The sequence below is a fragment of the Vespula pensylvanica genome, chromosome 4, assembly GCF_014466175.1.
Source record: "Vespula pensylvanica isolate Volc-1 chromosome 4, ASM1446617v1, whole genome shotgun sequence".
NCBI lineage: Eukaryota > Metazoa > Arthropoda > Insecta > Hymenoptera > Vespidae > Vespula > Vespula pensylvanica.
The window spans coordinates 6879695-6903150 of NC_057688.1; the positions used below are offsets into that span (position 1 = coordinate 6879695).

General features: G+C 27.3%; 1 protein-coding gene across 7 annotated transcripts; it reads left to right on the plus strand.

Moving 5' to 3' along the window:
* Positions 1-5665: 5665 nt before the first annotated feature.
* On the plus strand, positions 5666-23322 carry LOC122628768 (myosin heavy chain 95F). 7 transcript variants are annotated; one of them, XM_043811386.1, is made up of 20 exons: positions 5677-5695; positions 5772-5867; positions 14473-14663; positions 15226-15299; positions 15482-15611; positions 15765-15929; positions 16209-16621; positions 16955-16966; positions 17371-17630; positions 17717-17874; positions 17958-18122; positions 18212-18435; positions 18678-18869; positions 18953-19936; positions 20039-20178; positions 20408-20455; positions 20950-21070; positions 21575-21692; positions 21771-21986; positions 22486-23322. In XM_043811386.1, exons 3-20 carry the CDS (start codon positions 14483-14485, stop codon positions 22635-22637), a joined length of 3753 nt encoding a protein of 1250 aa, XP_043667321.1. In that variant the 5' UTR covers positions 5677-5695; positions 5772-5867; positions 14473-14482; the 3' UTR covers positions 22638-23322. The 7 variants fall into 7 exon arrangements, with proteins under 7 accessions (XP_043667318.1, XP_043667319.1, XP_043667324.1 ...); XM_043811387.1 differs by having other exon boundaries at positions 5678-5695; positions 14476-14663; XM_043811383.1 differs by having other exon boundaries at positions 5666-5867.
* Positions 23323-23456: the final 134 nt, after the last annotated feature.

Below are 23456 nucleotides of genomic sequence, written 5' to 3' on the forward strand. Positions count from 1 at the left end.
TGAAATTTTGTTCGATATTCTTTGCTTTTCAAGTTTCATCTTAACGTTCATTCGAAAACCGGTCGGAATTAGGCGGAACGACTCTCCAGCAACTTCTTTGCTTCTGGACCAGCAATCATCCTTTTTATTCATGAGAATCCGTTTTTTCGGAAACCGAACCGATTATCCATTTTATTTTTCTTTTCTTCTTCATTTTTGCAGAATGAGCTCACATTGTTACGATTGGCGATTTTTCTTTTTTTACTCATGGACATTTTTTATAAACATTCTTCTTGTGACATCGAATACCATAGGACATGTAAGAATAATACTGTTTCATGGATTAAGTATTGATCGTTCCTCAAGGACATTGTGAGTATGATATCGTTCTTTTTATAATTGTTATCTATAATTCAATTTAATATTTAAATTATTAAAATAGTACAAAAAAAGAAAACTTGTTTATTCGTTTGGCAAGTATTGTTTATAGTAAATATTTAATCGGAAAATATGAAAATTTTTATCGGTATTCATAATAAAATATCACTTATATGAATGATGCAAACTTGACGCAATCCTGACATTTAATTATTTATACTGATCGTCTATTTAAAATATTGACGAATTATTATATTTACAAATATTTTAATTAAAATATTGATACTATTTGTATTAATGGATATATTGATATTTTATTATAAATATTGATTATTTATTTAAAATACTGATACTTATTTGACATATTTAATAAATATTTGACATAATTAATAAATAGCAGCCAACAAGAAAGGATGTTTACTAGAATTTCGTTTGATTCATTTTAATAAATGTTTGGATTAGAGAAATGATAGAAACGGAAATATTTTATAAGTTCCTATAATTTATAGATTAAAAGAAAGGAAAACTTCGTAGCTATCTTTTTCAGAATAGACAAGACAAAAGTATCGTCAACATATATTTCGTAACGTTGACCGTTATTATTATCTATCTTCGTTCTGTAATTTTCTACGCGATGTCTTCAATAACAAGTGAGACGATCTAAAGATTTTCAAGAAATGACACTTTCAAGATTAGATTGTTCGGAATAATCTTAAGATCAGATTAGAGAAACTATGAAAGTTCTTATCTATACTATCTAAACGCCAGTTGTGCACAGATCTTTTTCAAGAAAGAAAGATTGCTTAGAACAATTTAGAATATTATAGAAGATTATTATTACTATTATAATCATAAATGTTCGTAAATAATATGGATTATCTAGAATTTTAATCTAGATTCTAAAAACATAAAAACGAATAGAAAGAAGATAAAAAAGAAGGAACAAAAAAAGTTAAAAAAAGAAACAAATTAAACATGATATACAAATATTATAAAAAGATGTTCCGAAATCTTTTAAGATCGTTAAATCGTAAAAGATCGTAAAAGATCGTAAACGATCGTAAAAGAAAGAGAGATAGGTAAATAGATAGATAGATAGATAGATAGATAACTAGATAAATAAATAAACAAGAAACGTCCTTTCTCTCGTAAAAGACGTTGGAAGGAAAGGAACTTTACCTTTCGAATCGCGATCTATGTACATAGGTATGTATATATGTGTGTGTGTGTGTGTATATATATATATATATATATATATACACTATGCACGACGACATTGACCGGACATCTCGCTTATGCCATTTGTCCTTTACTTACATGAGAATGAAAATACATATACCTATTATATTTATGTATACGATATTTTTCGAACCTGCGTTGTTGTCAGTCATAGTTACGTGGGATATTGTGATGCACGCATATCCTCTTACGTGACAAGGGTTAACATTTATTTCGATGTAATCGCGAACACGTGCTTTTCACGGAGGAACACATGTCCGCTCTCTCCCTCCCTCTCTCTCTCTCTCTCTCTCCCTCTCTCTCTCTCTCTCTGTCTATATATACATATACATACATATATATATATATATATATATATATTTATATTTATTTTTATCTCTATCTTTCTCTTTCTCTTTATACACATACATACACACATACTTTCCGTCTCCGTTTTCATTCTCATTTTCATTTTCCTTTTCAATCCGTGTAATCACAGGCTATTCTATTTTTAACACTCACGCTTGGAAATATATTGCTTACAAAGCTCCGTGAACTTCTCGTCGGGGAAGGTCTCTGATCTCCGGTTAACCGAGAAATCAAGTGTGGGTGTGCCTTATATATATAACAAGAGGTATAAAACAAGTTATTTGGTTTTTTTCCTATAGAACAATAAAAAAATATGTATATGTGTATGTATATGTGTATTAAAAATACGTATATGTATATATGTATATATATTGTATGAAGAATAATATATCGTATTAAAATATTCCAAGTATTTTAAAATTGTAATGTATTATTTCAATATAATGTTTCATATTCAAAATTATAATACTCTTACACGTAAATATACTAATTGATAAGAATACTAATATATACTATTTTATTATTGTTATAGATCATATATATATAATTTATTTATTCACACTAAAATAATAAACAATATTTGTTTTATACATATATATAGATATACGAATATTTTTACATTCATATATATATATATACAAACATTATATAATAAATGAATATTTTCCTAGAAATTATAAACGTAATAAATCTCGTAGAGATTACCACAGCACGATGTAACAAGAGGAAAAGAAAAAAATAATAACAATAATAACAATATCTTTTGATTTATTAAGAAATAAAATCGGGAGCCGTCTCTTAGATCCATTTTTATTCTCGCTTTTACCGTGAAATTATTCGTTCGAAGGAAACGTTTAGTCGACATTACGATTTCCTTTGTACTTTACGAGATTAGTTATGGTCGTTGCTAAATTGTTAATCCATTTATGTCGCTTCTATGCTTTTCTCATTCTTATTCTTTTCTTATTATCTTTTTTTTTTATATATAAATGAAACAAAAACGATTTTAGACGCGGATGATAAATTTGAAGTTAAAATCTTCGAATGTAAGATCGAACAGTGAAAGTAGAAAGTCATTGAATGTTTCACGATCGTTTAGAAGTTTTACATGTTCTTTTTTTGATTTCTTTTATTTTTATTTTTATTTTTATGAGCAAAATCATCATTAAAGATGCTATTGCAGACAATTGCTCGGATATGCCTTTGGAAATATCGTAGATCATTTTCTCATAGTCCAGCATTAATTCCTTTTATTTCGCAATAAACCAAGAGTACTTTCAATGATGGTATTTAGAAAAAACTTCTTTTTATATGTTTATATTTTATACATTAGAAGTTTTTTTTATACATTAGAAATTTTTTTATTATAGTAATAGATAATTATAATATTTTATATTTTCCTTATCAAATTGTAATCTTCCGAGGAACGATTCACCTTCGGCAAACGTTCTGTCCAAATATTTGCATACCTAAGCATATGTATATAGATCATTTATTGTAGCACATTATTCTGATACCATCAGTTTCGCATGCATTATCTTTGGCATTTATCAAACAACATGTTTTTCTTAACTGTTATACGTATGATCTTTAATACACATATACGTACCTATATACACATATATATACACAATCGATCCATTAAAAATTTTGCAGTTGAAGTATGACTCGGTGGATTGTTACATTCAACAGAATATTAACGAGAGTTGATCGATCATCGATCAAAGATTTTGTTTATCGATCGATCGTTTTTGAACAGTAATATCTGTTTTTAACAGTTAATGAGTTTCAATAATTCTTTTTTGTCATTTTTCAGAATTATTTCATTGTAATTTTTCTATAGGACAATCAATCAATAAATATGTTCCTGAATAAATATTTATTTTAATGTACTAGTTTTTGTAATAATATTTATAATTTATATATACGATTTTAACTAAAAATACTAAACATTAAAGTTGTATGTTACCTTTATTTACCGTTGACAATTCTTATTCATACAATGATACTTGATGTGGATTTTCCGAACAAGCAATCGATAGTATTTAAGTGAAATAGAAATTTTCCCTGAACAATTATTAACCATCCTATATCCATCGGAGTAATTGTGATCATAGTTTTTTGTATATCGCGAACAAATATGGGGGACTTAACATACGTCAAGGTCAGTTTCTTGGTATCAATATTATTATCAAATTTACGGGAAATACTCATACTATCATAAGTATGTATCCTATGTACATGTACCAATCATTGTAAGTCTAAATAAAATTAACTAGTTTGGATAAAAGCTAAATATAAAAAAAAATAGATAACATTTTTATTTATGTTAGATATTATGATATATTAGAAGATAAGTGAAACGTTTATTGGAAGAGTAACATTATTTTTATTATATATATATATATTATTTATACAATTTTGGGTTATATTTCATTTGAACAAAATTAACAATATTTTTTACTAAATAATTTGAGAGGGAGAGAAACAAGAAAGATCATGAGATTTTAAAAATTTGTTTTTCTATCTTAACAAAGTTATAGAAGTTATAATTGCTAGCGACATAAATGCTATCACGAGCAATCATATAATCTGTAAAGTTTCTTATCTGATCCGTCGATAGAAACACTTAAGAAATATTTGTTAGATAGAAAATTATAAAAATTTTACTTTTCCGAATCGTATTTACGAATGAAATCAACAAATTATAACAGAGTTATTTTATTTAATAATATAACTTTTTGTTAATACTGTTTATATCCAATAATCGATCGATAAAAAAGATTTATTTGAATTTTAAGTTTTAACATTTTTTTATCAAGGTATTGAAATTTTTTTTCTTATAATATAATATTTATAATATATTCATCTTATTAAAATATAAATTAAAACATACTCTTTTAAAAATAAAGAAACTTAAAAATAGACTTTTTATCAGTTGATAAAGTAGAAATTGTGGCTTTTAATTGTCGATAATGTAGATGATATAATCTGCACAACATTAAGCAATTAGTTATATCGTTTCAAATATACTCGTAAGATGTCAGTATTTAATAATCATTAAGCACATACTTACATTTTATTCTACAGGGTGTTCTAAATGCAAACAAAATATTTTACTTTTGATAATCGATCAAGGCCTAATTTTATAATAACCAAAATCTATAAACATATTATGGGCAAGAAGTATCTTAAAATTTCATGTTAAAAATATATCAATATAAAAAGCGTACGATAAAAATAAAAAAAGTATATCAATACGTAAATATGTAATTTAACAACGTTTACACATATATTTCTATATAACATATACATTCATTAACACTATATGATAATATAAACTATATTCACTATCAGTAAAAATTATTAAAAAATATCATTGTGAAATAATACATCATAAACTTTCTGAACACCTTGTATAAGTAGATAGGACCAAGCGTACTATTCATGTCACGTACTTGTAGATCGGTCTGACGTTTAAACGATTATATCATAAAATCGTACATAATAATTTGTTCATTTATAATAATAATTTATTTCCGAAGCCTTTAATTGAAAAGAATTTCTACAGGATTTATTTCGAACGTCAACGCGATCGTATTTTCACGTCGATCTTTAGAGGATACCGTTTCCAACAAACGATCATCCATTTGCCGAGTAAGAAAGACGAAAACACACGAAGATTACCGAACGAAGGAAGCTGACTTTACGAATCACATCGACAGTTGCGTGTCGGTCCCCGTACCGTGCGGTACATTATTTGGTATTCTCTTTCTTCTTTTGTGAAGTTGATTATTATTACTTTTTTTTTCTTTTTCTTATGTCAGATATATACGTATATGCATACTACTCGTATTAATCTACTGTGATTTAGAAGTTCGTCGTGTATGTTTCAAAGCACGATCGACGATTTCATCAACGAAGTAAGTTTGACGAACATATTATTTTATTCGACATACATTTGTTTAAACATTTAAACAAGTATATCTATAAATAATAATTATAAATAAATAAAAAATAGTCAATAATAAATATGACGCACTAATAGGTATGACATATAAACCGGAAGTCTTCTTACATATCGTTCTAAAGTATTTTTTACAGTATTTTAATAAGTCCTTTTTTCGACAATTAATCGTCATTTATTATTTATTGATTTCAAATATATATATATATGTGTGTGTGTGTGTATGTTTATATATATATATTACGCTTATCGATTATCCTCGAAGTTACTAGAAAAACAATATCCAAATACTATTTCTTTTCCGTACCTACGTCGAACATACGGCTTCACCGTTGTGTCCTCGTCGTTAATGCAAGCTAATTCTCTCGCTATCTCTGCAAATGGTATTTGCTTCAAGAAAATGCCGGTCTGATAAAATTCAATAAAAAATTATCTGAATGGCTTTAACTGATTACGTTTAATTGTATTTCTTCTTTCGATTCGATTAAAGTCGAATCTTAATGCAAACTAAAATTCATTCGGAACTTAACCTTACAAACGTTTAACGCCTTGTTAAAACATTTATAATCTTTTTTCTTTTTTTTTTCCCTTCATCATGATTATTATTAGTATATAGTAAAACATATTATTTGTGGTTATAATTTTTTTCTTATACATTTTTCGACTTTACTTTTTTTTTTACATAATAGAAATATGATAATTGATGATATAATAGTGTATCGAATTCACGAAAAGTATCTAACCTATAAGCAAACGATTACGATCAAAGATCACGATATTTATCAGTTATTTCGTTATAAGTATATAAAAGTCATTGATATGTATCTTGTCAGTTATCGAAAATTAGAGTTCGATCTATTCTAACATATGTAGTGCTTATTATCGGCCATATTTGTGTTCATTCACTTTATTACTATACATTATCATTTTTCTCGATCGTATAAAAACATTTATGATTCAATAACGTGTTGGAAGAAGATATTAAAATATTTTTTTTTTTTGTTTAAATTAAAGGAAAAAGATACTTAACATTCAAATTAATTTAATAATAATAAGCGTTAATCATTGCAAAATTATTATTATAATTTTTCATTCAATGAAATATTATCTCCGAATATAAGTGGAAAAATTGTCTTCACAAAATATATGCAAAGAGATTGTATGAAATGCTGAGTTAGTAACTATGTATATGGCGATAACGTTTCAACGTGTCCAGTAACGAGAACGTTTCAACCGTGGAACAAGTTAGTGGAATTTTGTAAGAGGCCCCGTAGATCGGCTCGTGGAAACTAGTTCGTACGTTCTAATCGTAATCATGATTTCTATTGCATTCTAATGAAACAATAGATGCATAAGATTTAAACAATGTATGTAAAATTTTATTGATATACCTTTTTAGGTTAAATTATTTTGTTTCTTAAGTAATGTACGATGTAGATCCAATCGTTTAGAATTATTATAATAAAATAATATTTATAACAGTATATAGGGTGTATAAAAAAATATAAATAAATAATAATATTTTTTTCCATTTATATCCGTTATATTGAATTCTCGTTTTAATAAATAATGAATGCTGTAGAATTGTTACAATGAAATAATATTTAAAATGAAATATATAGGATGTAAACACGCTATATATGTATATATATGAAATTTATTTTATATTTAGTTGATATTAAGTTTGGTCATGAAAACGATCAATGCTTTATACGATGCTGCTTACATAAAAATATTTTGGAATTGTTATGGAAAATTTATAATATAGAGGATATAACAAATTTTTATTTCACGTATATATGTTCACGTTGTTAGGTTAAGTTCTCGTTTGCTTTTGTCTTATGTACATACGTTAATCCTACGAAAAAGAAAGAAAAAGAAATTAGAAAGAAGAGAGAAGAGGACTGAAGAAAGGAAGAGAGAAGAGAGGTCAGTCACGAAACGATACTTCTTTTATTTAGAGAATTACGAGAGTGGAACGAAGCTCGCAGGTGCACGAACTTAGAGAAGGCGATGCGTGCGAATTAGCTCGAGTACACTCCTCTATATCTCCCTTCGTTTCAGCTTGCTACATTTCGTAAGTCAGTTAGTTTCGATTAAAGAGGAAAGAAACAAAGATCTAATCTAAAATATGAATCGAAAAAAATCATAAAACGAGAAAAAAGAAAGACAAACTTTCATATTTGTATGTAAACAAAATCTTTAATGAGTTAAATCGATAACAAAAATATATATATATATATATATATATATATATAATGATAAAGTATTAATTAATATAGTACATATATATTATCATTTTTTATTTTAACAAGGTTATTACTGAAAATTAATAATATTTTTCTAATCATAATACAAGTTATTATTCATTAATACGATTTATCTGTATCTAATATCTAAATATCTTTTTTCAAAATTTTTTGCTTGGAAAATTTTAATAAATAGATAATAATATAGATTATTATTATTATTATTATTATTATTATTATTATTATATGAATAAAAAGTAGGATATGAATATGTATATAGGCTAATTGATTTGATATCACGTAGGATGGGATCATTTTGCAGTGTTCAGTATTAATTAAAACAACCTTCGCACGGTCTCCATCATCGAACGCGTTATGAGTGATTAGATTGAGTGTGGGACGAGTTACTTTGGCCGTCATATATAATCAAACGTTTTCTCTTTTCTAAAAGATTATTTTGCTGAAGAAGAAGAAGAATATATAAAGATAAAATCGATAAAATATCGTACTCGATAGATTAGAATCTTAGAAACCCAGAAACTTTTGATTCACCCTATATTTAACATATTTGAGTAATATATTATAATACAACATCTTATATGATTTATATATAATATTAATATAATAATACAAATATATAATAATAAAACAAATTTATAATAATATATTATTTGACATATATCTATTGAATTATAATGCAAAAACATTATATTGTATATTCAAATATTTTTTATTATAATATATATATATATATATATATATATTTATAGAATGTCTCCTATTTATTGAGATATGAAAATAATATTGTTTCGTGAAATCAATTTTACATTAAGAAAAATTAATGAGTGTAATCAATACGGAACGATCTTACAAATTGCTCGATTAGTGTAATGAAGAAAAGTAATTTTTATGAAGGTGATGACAGCACTTACAACGTGTATTTTTAGAAGGAAATAGAAGGTGGTAGACTTTGGTCGCTGATCGAAAATCGTTAGTAGTGTCTGGTATTTCATACCGGTACCATAATGACGGCCATTCGTCGTTCTGTGTAGTATCTTATGCAAGAGCACACGGAAAAGAATCGTTCGTTCGCACGTAAAGCAGCGACTTGTCTCTCTCTCTCTCCCTTTCTTTCTCTTTCTTTCTCCCCTTCTCTCTCTATCTAGCTCTTTCTCGATATATATCGTGAGACGAGGATCGACAACGTGACTCACGCTGGCCTCGCTTCCGATCCATCCCACCGTTAGAAAGATCCATACAGATCAGGTTCCTATCTTCTCTCCTCCCTCTCTCTCTTTCTCTCTCTCGTTCATTTAAAATTTTCATCGAAGATTATCTTACGATTATGTATATTCGCGATCGCAAATAATTATTAGTTTCTCGTCGAACCAATCGAAGTTTAATAGAAATTTTGTGTGTGTGTATCTGTATCTGTGTGTGTGTGTGTATATATATATATACACATATACATGGTAGTAAATGAAGTTTTGTTTAGTTGAATATTGACCTTGACAATGTGATTTCATACTTTATTTTATTTATGTCAAGTTAATTTTCATACTCGTATTATCTATCTTAAGTAATTTCCACACTTATTAATTTATTTATATCAAGTTATTTTGACATCTATTTTTTTATTTAAGTTAAGGTAATTCCATACTTGTTCTTTTATTTATGTCGTATTATTTTCATACTTAAATCTATAATATTTTTATATTTATTCGTCCCTTAGAGAAACTTTATCTTTAATTAAATTATTTATATTAGTTTTCATTTTTATTTATTTCATTACTTAGTGATTTTTTGTCTTATTTCTAAATCGACAGTCATAATCATTTAATAACGGGATGACCAAATGCACGTCTCGTGCTGTTTCGTAAGATAAGTAGCAATTTCGTTGGTTGCGCGTGTGTGTGTGTGTATGTGTCTGCATGCATGCAGCCACCCACTCACACACACACACACACACACACACACACACACACACACATTTATAAATTATAATTTTAGTCGGATCTTTATGATCTCTCACGAGTTCAGAATGAAGAAGCTCACTATACCTTTCCTTTTTTTGAACAATGAAAGAAGTTAGGTATGTTGTCTTCTATGATTATTATTTGTTCAGAAAAACAATTTTATTTATAAATTTCTAAAAAATTATAATTTGAAATAAGACACCGATCGTGAGATAAATAATTAAAGTTTCATTTTCGTTCATTTTATCTATTATTATCTAAATACAAATGCTATTACAAAATTAATATAAACATTTCTGAAAGATTTATTATTGGAGATAGGCACTGATCCAGAAAAAAAGAAACAATTAGAAATTTATTTTCTTTCATATTTATTTCTAATTTTATGCTAATCGATGCAATCTAATCGTTCATTGTTAATAACTACTGGAGTGAGCTAATTTTCTAAAAATTATAATTTCTAATATGCTTTTCCTTCGATGTATTTTTTATATGTACTATAATTATTATCATTATCATCATCATCATCATCATAATCATTATTATTGTTATTACTATTATTATTATAATTGAATGCTCTTAAAATATGTTTAACAAGCATAAATAAAGTCTCGATGATCACGCAAGCTACTCCTCCCGAGTCGTTTCACATATCCGTTAGTGCATCCGTCACGTTAGGCGCCAAATTTTTTATTCGACCGTCGATGTCGCGTCCGTTTCCAACATTAAAAATTCGTCGAAAGAACGCGTGTACGCGCTCATGCGTATCTCCCTGTCCTGTGTACCGAACTCCACCTGCTGCTTCCTGCTTCCTCTCTTGCTTCCTTTCCTGCTTCATTCTTTCCATTTCAATGAAATATTGTTAATTCTTTTGTCCTTTTCGCGATAAAGAATTACACACAAATTGTTTATAATTCTTATTATTCTTTTTTTTTTAATTTGTCTATGTGTACACAATCTGTATGAATTTTTTGATAAAAAATATGTTATTAAAAACTTCGAGCCTTCGATTCATCGAAGCTTTGATCGATCGAGAAACTCGTGGAAGATTTGCCATCCGAGAGCGAGATTCAAAGATCGATGCAAGGATCTACCGGTCGCATTTACCGTTACGAGATCTCTAACGGGATGCGAAGAGAACGGCGAAGTGAAAGAGATGATTTTGCTCTTTCCTGATCGACCATATGCACACATGCATATATATACATATACAGGGTGGATCAAAATTCTCTAAACGGATCAAAAGTTCCTAGATAATTTTAAAAATCAATTATTCTTTTTCGAGACTTCTTAGAGAAATTTATTTTTCGAATTGTTAAACTGCAAATCTAGCTTGTAAAATTACAAAGCCTAACTATGAGCTTAAAACTTTTCGTTTTATAATAATTAATTTTTAAAATCATTTAAGAACTTTTGATCCATCTACGGATTTTTGATTCATCCTGTACATACACACATACGTACATACGTTGAATAGAAATTTCAACGAAAATAATCATATGCGTGAATTCGTGCGTGATATTATTATTGTTATCATTATCAGATGAAAGTCAACATACTTTTTTGTGAGAACTGGTTCATTTCCCTCAAGAAATTGTTTTTATTGTATTCATCTATTTATCGTACGTAAGATCAATTCTTTGCATGCTCCATTTGTTTTGTTTCTTTTTTATCTCATATAATTAACCGTAATAAAAGTTTTGTACAATTATTTTTATAATATTGCAATGTCATACAAAAAATTGCTTGCCTCATTAAATTTTTTTTTGATTCTCATAAATAAATCAAAAATTATCTTATATTTAAATTACAAAATGTGCAATATTAAAATATTCTAATTTTGAATATATATTCGATTAATTCTTACAATATATATATATATATATATATATATATATATATATATATATTATCGTAAAACACATTAAAGATTAAAATCTTTTACTATCAACGTTCTCCTTCGTGGAACACGATTATAATTTGCAATAAAACTTTTCCAAATCCCGTCACGGTGCGCCGGTCTCTGTATGCGCAACGACGATGCAACAGTTGTACGTAATTACCTTTAATCATGCAGTGACGTTTTCTATGTGTAATTCGACACTGTGAAGGGCTTGTCGAAATGAATAAAATGAACACTCCATGTAATTGTATACGATCGAATGATTTTTCTCGAAACTAGTAAATAATATTAAAGAAAAAAAAAAAAAAAAAACAAATTGAATACACTTCTGAGATTTGTTTACATGTTTTTTTAATTTTGAAGTTACTCATTCACATATATCTCTTTTATTTCATTTTTATACTTGGCAGTACAGTTATAGTAATGGATTAATTATTATGGAATAATTAATATAACGAAAGTTATATTGTAAATTTCATATTAAATAATTTCTTTTTTTAATTTATATATCACAATTAATTTCTCATAAGAAAATGTAATGTTGAAATAATTGCTATTTAAACAGAATTGGTTTATATAGAGAGAAATAAAAACGTGTGATCTTTTATTACAATACAGTTATAGTACTATAATCAATTTTACACACAATCGTATCATTTTATTTTTTCTTTTTATTGTAGCCACGAAAAAATAAAATTGATTTATACAGAATGAAACTAACATTATAATCGATTAATTGGAAATTCTTTATTTCTTTTCTTCTACAAGTTGACGATGACTCATTTTATAGGAAGTTAGGAAGCTTATCTTGATAACGCGAGGAGAGATAAGCGATAAGAAAAAAGAAACGAGAAAATTCAGACACTTTTTCTGTTGTTGATTAGTGAACAATGAACATGAGATAAGTGAGGAAAAGTAGAATTTAAAATATTTTTTTCACGACAATTAATTAATTTTAATTTTTCCAACGTTTATAAGAGAGAGAAAGAGAGAGAGACGAACGATGCTACGTGTAGCCTTCGAACTACGTTCATCACGTTTAATCCATATCGATTATGAGGTGGAAATGTGCACTTTTGTAGCTTCGTTTGTCAATAACAAAGGATTTTAGCTATGCGTCATTGTCATAGCTTTAAAAATAAAATAAAATATAATCAAACAATAATAATGGTAACAATATGATGGTTACAAGATAATTAAAATTTTATTTCTATCTCCTTTATTATTTATTATAGAAAAGAAAAACATGATAACTGTGATTTATGTAGTTACAATCTTTCACGATAATATTAAGTCGAATCTGGAAATCTCTATTCATCCCTTTCACCAGAAAGTTCCATTTCATTCGAGGAGAAAGTCTCAGTGCCTAGGTGAGACGAACTTTATACTCTGAAACTGTGTTACATTATTTACGTATACGTTTCTTGTGTGTTTCGACTGCTCCGATCTGTCTGTGCTAATTATTCTCAGCATATTACAACTTCAATAAGTGTATAAAATAAAATTGCATAAAATAAAGTAACAATAAAATTGTTAAAACAATAACGAAAGAAATAACAATGAAATAGAATTAATATATATATTAAACATTCTTTTATTAATGTTATATTTGCGCTAAGTCCTTGTTTGGACCAACAGAAATCTCCTTTTCCTTTCTTTTACTAGTCTTTCCACATTCATTGGTCTTACCTTTTTTCCTCTCGATTCTTGTTCCCTCTTTCCCTTTTATCAGTTTTAAACATCACTTTTTTCTCCTTTTCCATTCTTCTTCCACTTTATCTTTTACTTTGCATCCTACCTTATCTACCTCTATCAACTTCGTTTTTCATTCACGTATTCGACAGATGTCACTATTTTATTCTTCCACCATAGATGTCACCATCTTATTTTTCTTCCCACCTTGTCTATCACTAACCAATGTGCACCACAACCTTACACGCATATCTTCTTTTCTCTCGACCCTACGATAATCGAAAGAACACAATTTCCAAACACATGACATAGATGTCATGTATGTACACCAGTTGACCAATTTTCAGTATTTTATATCTAAATAAATTCAAAAACATTATATATATCTATATATAATATAATATAAGTAAAAGTAAATAAAATATAAATTTTATAACATTTAAAACATACTAGTCGGACTATAAATAATGATATAATTTATACTAATTAAATATGTTATATAACAATAAATATAAATATTGTAATATTTAACATTTATAGATAAATAAGGCTCCATTTTAGGTTAGTTAATAAATAGTTGTGTCGTGTAATGAAACTAATGTTTTTTTATTTTTTATTTGATATATACGCATATATACGTAGGTATATTATATTTATTTTATATAAATATAATATACATATTAATTTTATTTATATAAGTATTATAATAACGTATTTATACTTTCTATTTGATTTGATAAGAAGAAAAAGAATGGAGAATCAGCAGGTATGGGTCCGCGATCCACAGGAAGGCTTCATCATCGGAAAGTTCACGGACATGGTGGATGGCGATGCATTGATCTTACCATTCGATCGAAAATATCCACAACGCACTTGTCCTCTCGACGAGGTCTTTCCTGCCGGAGAATACACCAAAGATGTTGAAGATAACTGTAAGATTCGCTTAGGAAGATTAAGGATAACATTATTCTTTTTTTAGAACATTTTTTTTTTTATCAATTCAAGAATACTCTCTTAAATCTAAAACAGGATGATTCTTTGGATCTGTCATGGCTTTGAAAAAAAAAATAATTAAAAAATTTAAATGCGTATTAATAATTTTTTCAACTATAATAACAATCTAAAAATAATATATATATATAATATATAAGTAATATATAAATATAATAAAAAAATTTATATGGGTATTATTTTTTAAAAAATTATACATATATATACTTATATGTAAAATATATATTAATCAAGTTCAAATATTATTTTCCACATATTTAGTACGAGCTGATAAAGAATGTGTAAAGTATAAAATATTTAAATAATTCAACGAGTAGCTAATGTAATAGAGATAATAAATGTACCTTAGAAGATATTCAATCTCTTTGTTGAGTTTATCATTGATCAGAATTAGTTAGAAGTACACTTTACGCTCGATTCTCACGAGGAAACTTTCGCTCTTTTGAAAATCCACTTTCACCCAATTACTTCTCTTGATTACAGGTGCATTGATGTACCTTAATGAGGCCACTCTGCTAAACAATATACGTACTCGTTATTTCAAGGACAGGATATATGTGAGTACACACAGGAAGTGTAGGCTAACTAGCCTAATTAATTAATTAATTGCTTGTTTATGCTAAAAAATTATTCCGTTTAGTCATTCGAAATTGCATAATACTTGTTTTGTATTTACTATTACAAAATTAGAATTTTTCATATCTGTAGATACTAATGAAATGGTTCTTGATCGTTGCAGACATACGTAGCTAATATTTTGATATCTGTTAATCCTTATTGTGAAATTAAGAATCTTTATTCACCAGAAACCATAAAAACTTATAAAGGAAAATCTTTAGGCGAAACACCACCACATGTTTTTGCAATTGGTACGTGTACATGTATCTTGAATTATAATATTTATTTTGAAATTAAATATGATCTATATAATAAAAAGTAAACATTTAATAAATAATAATTAAAGCGAAATTATATTAATATTAAAGTTTTTTACTAAATTGAGAAATTATTTTCACAAATAGCCGACAAAGCATTTAGGGATATGAAAGTATTGAAACAATCACAAAGTATTATCGTTTCGGGTGAATCTGGAGCTGGTAAAACTGAATTAACAAAGTATCTTCTTAGATATCTTTGTGATCTTTGGGGATCTACAGCTGGACCGGTCGAACAAAAAATTCTCGATGGTAATTACGATAATAAATACGAAAATTGATTTTAGAGCTATAAATATTAATTATATACTTTTTAATATTAATATGAAATATAAATAAATAATAATACATAAAAGTATTGTAATTATATAAGTATTCTTATATTATATAAATTAATAAATATAGATATTATATTAATTTGATCTATTATCATCTTTCCAAAAATGAATAATAATAATAATAATAATTATTATTATTATTATTATATATATCTTTTTTTCTAAAAAACATTAAAATATATCCTTTTTTTAGCCAATCCCGTGTTAGAAGCTTTTGGAAACGCAAAAACGAAGAGAAACAATAACAGTTCTCGATTTGGTAAATTCATGGAAGTGCATTTCGATGCGAAATGCCAAGTGGTTGGTGGTTATATATCTCATTACTTGTTAGAAAAATCAAGAGTATGTTTGCAAAGTCCAGATGAGAGAAATTATCACATTTTCTATATGATGTGTGCCGGCGCTCCGCCCGAGTTACGTTTGAAATTAGGAATTACCAAGCCGGATGATTTTCATTACCTGAAGAATGGTTCCACGCAATACTTTTGTAGTCCAGAGTCTGAGAAGAAACTAAAGGATGCACAAAAAAGTTCTGAACAAATGAAACAAGGAAGTCTTTCGGATCCTTACTTGGACGATGTTGAAGGATTCAATGAAATGGATCAGGTAATCGATCTTAAAATTATCTTATTTAACTTAATAATTTTCCTTGTTGTCAACTATGATTGTATGATCCTTAAAGAGGTTGAAACTTCCGAATATTATGCTAAGAATTATTTTCATTGTTCTATTTTATATATAATTACGATATTAATACGAGATTATTATTATATTTATATCTTAATGTTATTTTTACAATTTTTTCAATTTATTGCCGATAACAAAAGTACCCAAAAAAATATGCTACGTAATTTTGGGTGTTAATATTTTTTATATATATCGAATTATTTTTTGATTACTATACCCTTTTATATTGCCAACACCGACGTTTCGTTCTAGGAAAGAGCAACGATAAATTGAATATTTTCCTTTCATTCATTGTGTATTATGCATCAGCAATTTTTCTTCTAACTTTATCGCTTACATCTTTCAACTTTAGAAACAACTCGCATTTCATTTTTTTGCCATTGATTAGAAATGTATTAAAACAGAAAGCAAAATACTGCTTAGATAAACGAAAGTTAGTATTTCTTTCCTCATAAATTTTTCAAGGCCAACATACAGAGAATTTAATTTTGATACTTATATATTTTCTGTATATATATTTTTTTCTCCAAAAATAATTGTTTTTGCAACTATAATAAATTAGCACACAAAAACTAATGTAACTAAAAAACGAAGCAGTATTTCGTTTAATCTCGATATACATGTAATTTTATTGAAAAGTCTTCGTTTTTAAAATTATATCAATTTAGGCATTAACTCGTCTTGGATTGTCGGATTCCGAACGAATGGAAATTTATACGATGGTAGCAGCAGTACTGCATCTTGGTAACATTACTTTCGAGGATAATCCTGAAGATACCAAAGGTGGTTCAAGAATAAGCCCAACTTCTGATAAGGCTGTTTTGATGACTGCTACATTATTGGGGGTTGATCCTGAAGAACTTAGACAAGCATTGGTGTCAAAAGTCATGCAAACTAGTCGAGGTGGTATCAAAGGAACCGTCATTATGTGAGTTAACGTAACATTGCTATAAAATGTAAATACGAATACAATAATTGCAGAATAATTAAATATATCTATGTTAAACGTTTAAGGGTGCCTTTGAAGGTTTATGAAGCTAATAATGCTAGAGATGCTTTAGCAAAAGCAATTTATAGCAAATTATTCGATCATATTGTTGCTAGTATCAACAAAAGTATTCCTTTCAAAGCGTCGAGTTATTACATTGGTGTTTTGGATATTGCAGGATTTGGTAATATATAGACATATTCACTTCTGTAAAAATAAATTAAAAATTGTATCTTCAATAGCACTGTTTTTTTTTTTTTTCACCAGAGTATTTCAAAGTTAATAGTTTCGAACAGTTCTGCATTAATTATTGTAACGAGAAGTTGCAACAATTTTTCAACGAACGAATTTTGAAGTATGAACAGGATCTTTATGCCAGAGAATCTTTGAATATACCTAAAATCTCCTATGTAGATAACCAGGATTGTATAGGTAAACTTTGACTGATTTGCTAATTTTTTTGATATAATTTCTAAATTTTATACATATATGTCTAATTTGTATCTTTTCATATTTGGTAGATCTTATTGAATCCAAAAGCAATGGTATCTTTAGAATGTTAGACGAAGAATCTAAGTTACCTACTCATAGCTTTGCACATTTTACAAGCGAAGTACATCGTGCTTGGAACGGACATTTCCGTATTACTTTACCACGAAGTTCTCGTTTAAAGGCGCACAGGGAATTAAGAGATGACGAAGGATTTGTAATCCGTCATTATGCTGGTGGTGTTTGTTATCAAACGGTAAAATATTATCTAAATTTTCTATACCTTAAATTGTTTAAGTTAAACGGTATATCCAATAAATGATTATCTAATAATATAAATATATATTTATATATTAAATTGTTTCTAATAAATTAATTATCAGTCGAAGATATTTACCATATACATGTCTCGAGAAAAATAAAAAGTTTTTATACTCTTTTTAATTTAATAATTTCATTTTAATGTAAATTAATTGTCTCAACGATTCTTATTTGCAGAATCAATTTATCGAGAAGAACAACGACGCTCTACATGCTTCCTTGGAAGCATTGATACAAGAAAGCAATAATAAATTTCTTCGAACGCAATTTGCCAATAATTCTTCCCAAAAAGGAAAATTAACGTTCATTAGCGTTGGTAGTAAATTTAAAACGCAATTGGGTGAACTCATGTGTAAATTAAAGAGTAACGTAAGATTTATGTATATTTTATTACGATAATTAGACTTGCGTTTCTATTTGTATTGCTTCCTTATATGTAATCCTTATTGCAGGGCACAAATTTTATTCGATGCATAAAACCTAATAATGACATGGTTGCACATCAATTTGACGGGAACAGCATTTTAGGTCAATTGCGTTGTTCGGGAATGACGTCTGTATTGGAATTGATGGAACATGGTTATCCTAGTAGAGTTACCTTTCAAGAATTGTACAATATGTACAAATCTTATTTACCTCCAGAATTGGCAAAATTAGATCCAAGATTCTTTTGCGAGACTTTACTTCATAGTTTGAAATTGAACAAAAAAGATTTTAGATTCGGTATAACTCGAGTTTTCTTTAAACCTGGAAAATTTGCTGAATTTGATAAAATTATGAAATCAGATCCAGATAATTTGCAAAAGTTAGTCGCTAATGTAAAAAAATGGTTGCTTATATCGAGATGGAACAAAATGCAATTCTGTGCTTTATCGGTAATCAAATTAAAAAACAAAATTATATATCGTAGGTATTATTTAATAATTCTTCAAAAAACAGCAAGAATGTTTATAACGAAAAAACAACATCTTCCGCGAATAAAGGGTTTAGTTAAAATAAAGAATCTTCAATCGCAATTAATAAAAATGCAGGATATATCGAATCAATTAAAGAATCGTGATAAATGTATCGCCGATATCAATCAATTGCAAGTAGATTTAGAAAATTCTATTCGTCATATTAAAGAGGATGCCAAAATAAAAGTTGCGGAAATAGATACGATTTACACGAATTTGGTAAATCAGATGAATAAGCAAATGGCATCTTTGCAAGATACGGTGAAGCAGCAGAAAATAGCGGAGGAACAAGCACGACTGAAAAATATACAACGAGAATTAGAACTTGAGAAGAATAAGAAGGAGGAAGAAGAACGTAAAAAGAAAGAGGACGAGGATAATCGAAAGAAAAAATTGGAAATCGAAGTTAGAAGAAAAGCTGAAGAACAACAGAGAAAGATGCAAGAATTTGAAGATCGCAAAGCTGTTGCAGCTATTCAGGTACGTTCTTGATTTCTGAGCGTATTAATGTTAGTTACTTCAATAATTATCAAACATTAATTCAATTTAATTCAAAGCCAATATTTACAAACAATAACATAGGCGCAATTAGAAAAAGAAGCTATCGAGGAATGTCGCTATCGTGAATTATTGGAACAAGAAAGACGAGATCACGAGTTGGCTGTACGATTAGCTCAAGAATCGAATGGACAAGTGGAAGATTCACCACCACCTGTTCGAAAGTATGTTTTGGAGGTTTTCTTTAATATTATTACTGTTATTATTATTATTACTATTATTATTTCCTTGAGATTATCGTGATTCAATCATCAATTGCCTATCGAATGGCCTATGAATGATCTATAGAAACTGTAATATTTGTAAATATATTACTTAATTAGGGAAATTTTTTTTTAATATTTAATTTTATCAAAAAACAAAGTAAGATATTATTTTCTTGCAAATGTACAGTGGTTCGGATGTACGAGTACCATCAACGAACAACAACAGGCTTATAAGGTATCAAATATTTTGTCGTGGTAATGCACGAACTAACGGCTAACTGAGTGGTTTATATATATATATATACACAATACACTTGTTTCAATAGAAACTGTCTAACTGTTAACAAACAAGACACTAATTTTTTACTTTTACATAATACAAATATGCATGATCGGTACAACACACATACGAAATGATTCAAAGGGATACTTTTAGCTCTAACAAATTTTAATAATTACTACATTGCATGTATGATAGAAAATACAAGAAAAAAAAAATATATCTCTGATATAAATTTAATTTACACCAAATAAAAAACTACTAACACCCTATGAATCATTAACATAAATTGCATGATTAATTTTACATGTAAAATTTCTAATACATATTTGCACAGCTTTACAGCGAAATCTCGTAGCAACACTTTTGTAGAACCCTTATCTTTTTAATCCTCCACTTAACGTACAAAATATAAAAATTAACAGGTTTTTTTTTTTTTTTGATATTAGGTCGGAACAAGTTCGTAATCACCAAGCAGCTATGATCAATAAAAAATATGACTTATCAAAATGGAAGTATTCTGAATTACGTGATGCTATTAATACTTCTTGCGATATTGAATTATTGGAGGTATGAGTTGCTTATCTTAATATGTTCTACTTTTTTCCTATATAAAAGATCAAGAAAATGAAATATTATTAAAAAAGTTTAAAGATTTTATATCTAAAAGATTATATCTTGAAAATGAAAAACCTTTTCTCGATCTTGTAAATTCTTTTTATCGTAATCTATTTATTGTTATCGCAAATTATTATCGTAGTGAAAATATAAATAGATTAATTGCTTATGTCAGAAATTCTGAATGTACGGTGTGCGTGTTTCCATGGTAGAGATACGCGATGAAACTTTTGGAAATATACTTTTAGAGCATACGTACATTACATATGTTAAATACAAAATTTAATTTGTATGTACATATACATATCTATGTTTGATTTTATTTTTATTATTATATCACAAACATAGTATTTTTATTTATCTATACGAAGAGTACGCCCGTTACATGTAGTATAAATGTTTGAAAATACTTGGTCTTAGATCATTGTATTATTAAAATTTTTTTTATATAAATAGGCTTGTCGTCATGAGTTTCATCGTAGATTGAAGGTATATCATGCTTGGAAAGCAAGAAACCGAAGGAAAAATATTATGGATGAAAATGAGAGGGCTCCGAAGTCCATCATGGAAGCTGGTAAAATAATCTTCGATTTGTTAATTTATCGAAAAATTTTATATTGAAAAATTAAAATCATACATTGAATAATTTTAGCTGCTAGGACTACGCGAACATCTATGAAGCAAACGATAGTTGATTCTTCACAAAGATATTTTCGAATTCCATTCGTTCGTCCTTCTGCTTCGAATCAACAAGATAATTCTCATACCAGTGGTAAGAGAGGTTGGTGGTATGCTCATTTTGATGGTCAATATGTTGCAAGACAAATGGAACTTCATCCAGATAAACCACCTATACTTCTTTTGGCTGGTAAGAATTTAAGATATTCTAAGATTTTTACGATATAATTGATATATTAATATATACAGTCTATGATTATAATAAAATATTTTTTATATATTAATTTATATCGATCATGTTAAATGTTTATATGTATACATATATGCAAACAATAAATCAATAATGTTTCGTTTTTCGATATTTTAAAGTTACGTATTTAATATGGATTTAGATTGAGACAAATTTATCAGATATTTTTTCATTGTTTTACAATCATCTACAATATTTTAAATTATTATATATTTGCAATTGTATTAAATATTTTTAAAATTATTAAAAATATTTTAAGATATAGTAAATATATTTTGTATTAATAACTGATCTTTATGATAAACAAATAACTCTTGCAATTTTTTTGAATTAAGAACATTATGGATTCTCTTATTGTGAATGAGTTCTCTTATTATAAAATTTTTAAGAATATAATGTATATAAAAAATGAAAAACAAAGAATTAATTTTATTTACAGGCGTCGATGATATGCAAATGTGCGAGTTGAGTCTTGAGGAGACTGGTTTGACTCGTAAACGCGGTGCAGAAATTCTAGAGCACGAATTCAATCGTGAATGGGAACGCCATGGTGGCAAGCCTTATATTTTAGCATGCGATCGTAAAAAATGAAGCGAGATTATCGCTTAAGTTATGCATGTTTCAAGTTCATTGAGATATTTTGTTAATATGCGTTATGTTATAAAAAAAAAAGGCAGTTTTATATTACAAAATGTAATATATGAAAAACCATGCCTGAAATTATGTAATTAATGAGATGAGGTTGATTATTAATTATTTAAAAAAAAAAACAATGTGTTCGATATAAATAATAATATATTAATAATAATGAACATCCGATAAAAAAAAAATCAATTAAATCAGATTTTGTTTTTGTCAGAAAAGAATTTTGATTCAGTTGTCCAGTAAACATTTTCAGTATTTGATATTTAGCATAGCGCATTATCATGAGAAACGAAAAAAAATTAACTGCACTAATCGTCATTTATTTTTATTATATATAGATTATACACATATTTATATATATATGTATGTGTATGTATGTATGTATGTATGTATGTATATGTATATATATATATATATATATATATATATATATATATATATATATAAAGAGAGAAAGAGAGAGAAATAAGCAACACTCGTACACTTTTTGTGTTCGTGTGAACTTATGAATTTATCATTATCTTATGTATAAAATATCTATTTTTCGAGTTTGTAGGAAAAATGGGAAGGCAGGAGACAATAAGATGTATTAGGTTGTGCAAAATAAAGGAAAACAAAAAAATTGCGTATTCATAATTTGTTTCATTGAAATGAATTAACTTTTTCTTTACAAGTAATTACAATTTTTTCATTTTTTATTAATCGTTAAATTTCTCCTAAGCATGAACAATTTTATCTTATTAGTAAAAAGAGAACTTTTTTTAA

What these genes read in the sequence shown, in the direction of transcription:
- LOC122628768 (XM_043811383.1), top strand. Translation starts at nt 14,483, where the DNA reads ATGGAGAATCAGCAGGTATGGGTCCGCGATCCACAGGAAGGCTTCATC. An exon ending in TTTGGATATTGCAGGATTTG is followed by an intron (nt 17,875 to 17,957) that starts GTAATATATAGA and finishes TTTTTTCACCAG; the next exon opens with AGTATTTCAAAGTTAATAGT. An exon ending in GCGATATTGAATTATTGGAG is followed by an intron (nt 21,071 to 21,574) that starts GTATGAGTTGCT and finishes TTATATAAATAG; the next exon opens with GCTTGTCGTCATGAGTTTCA.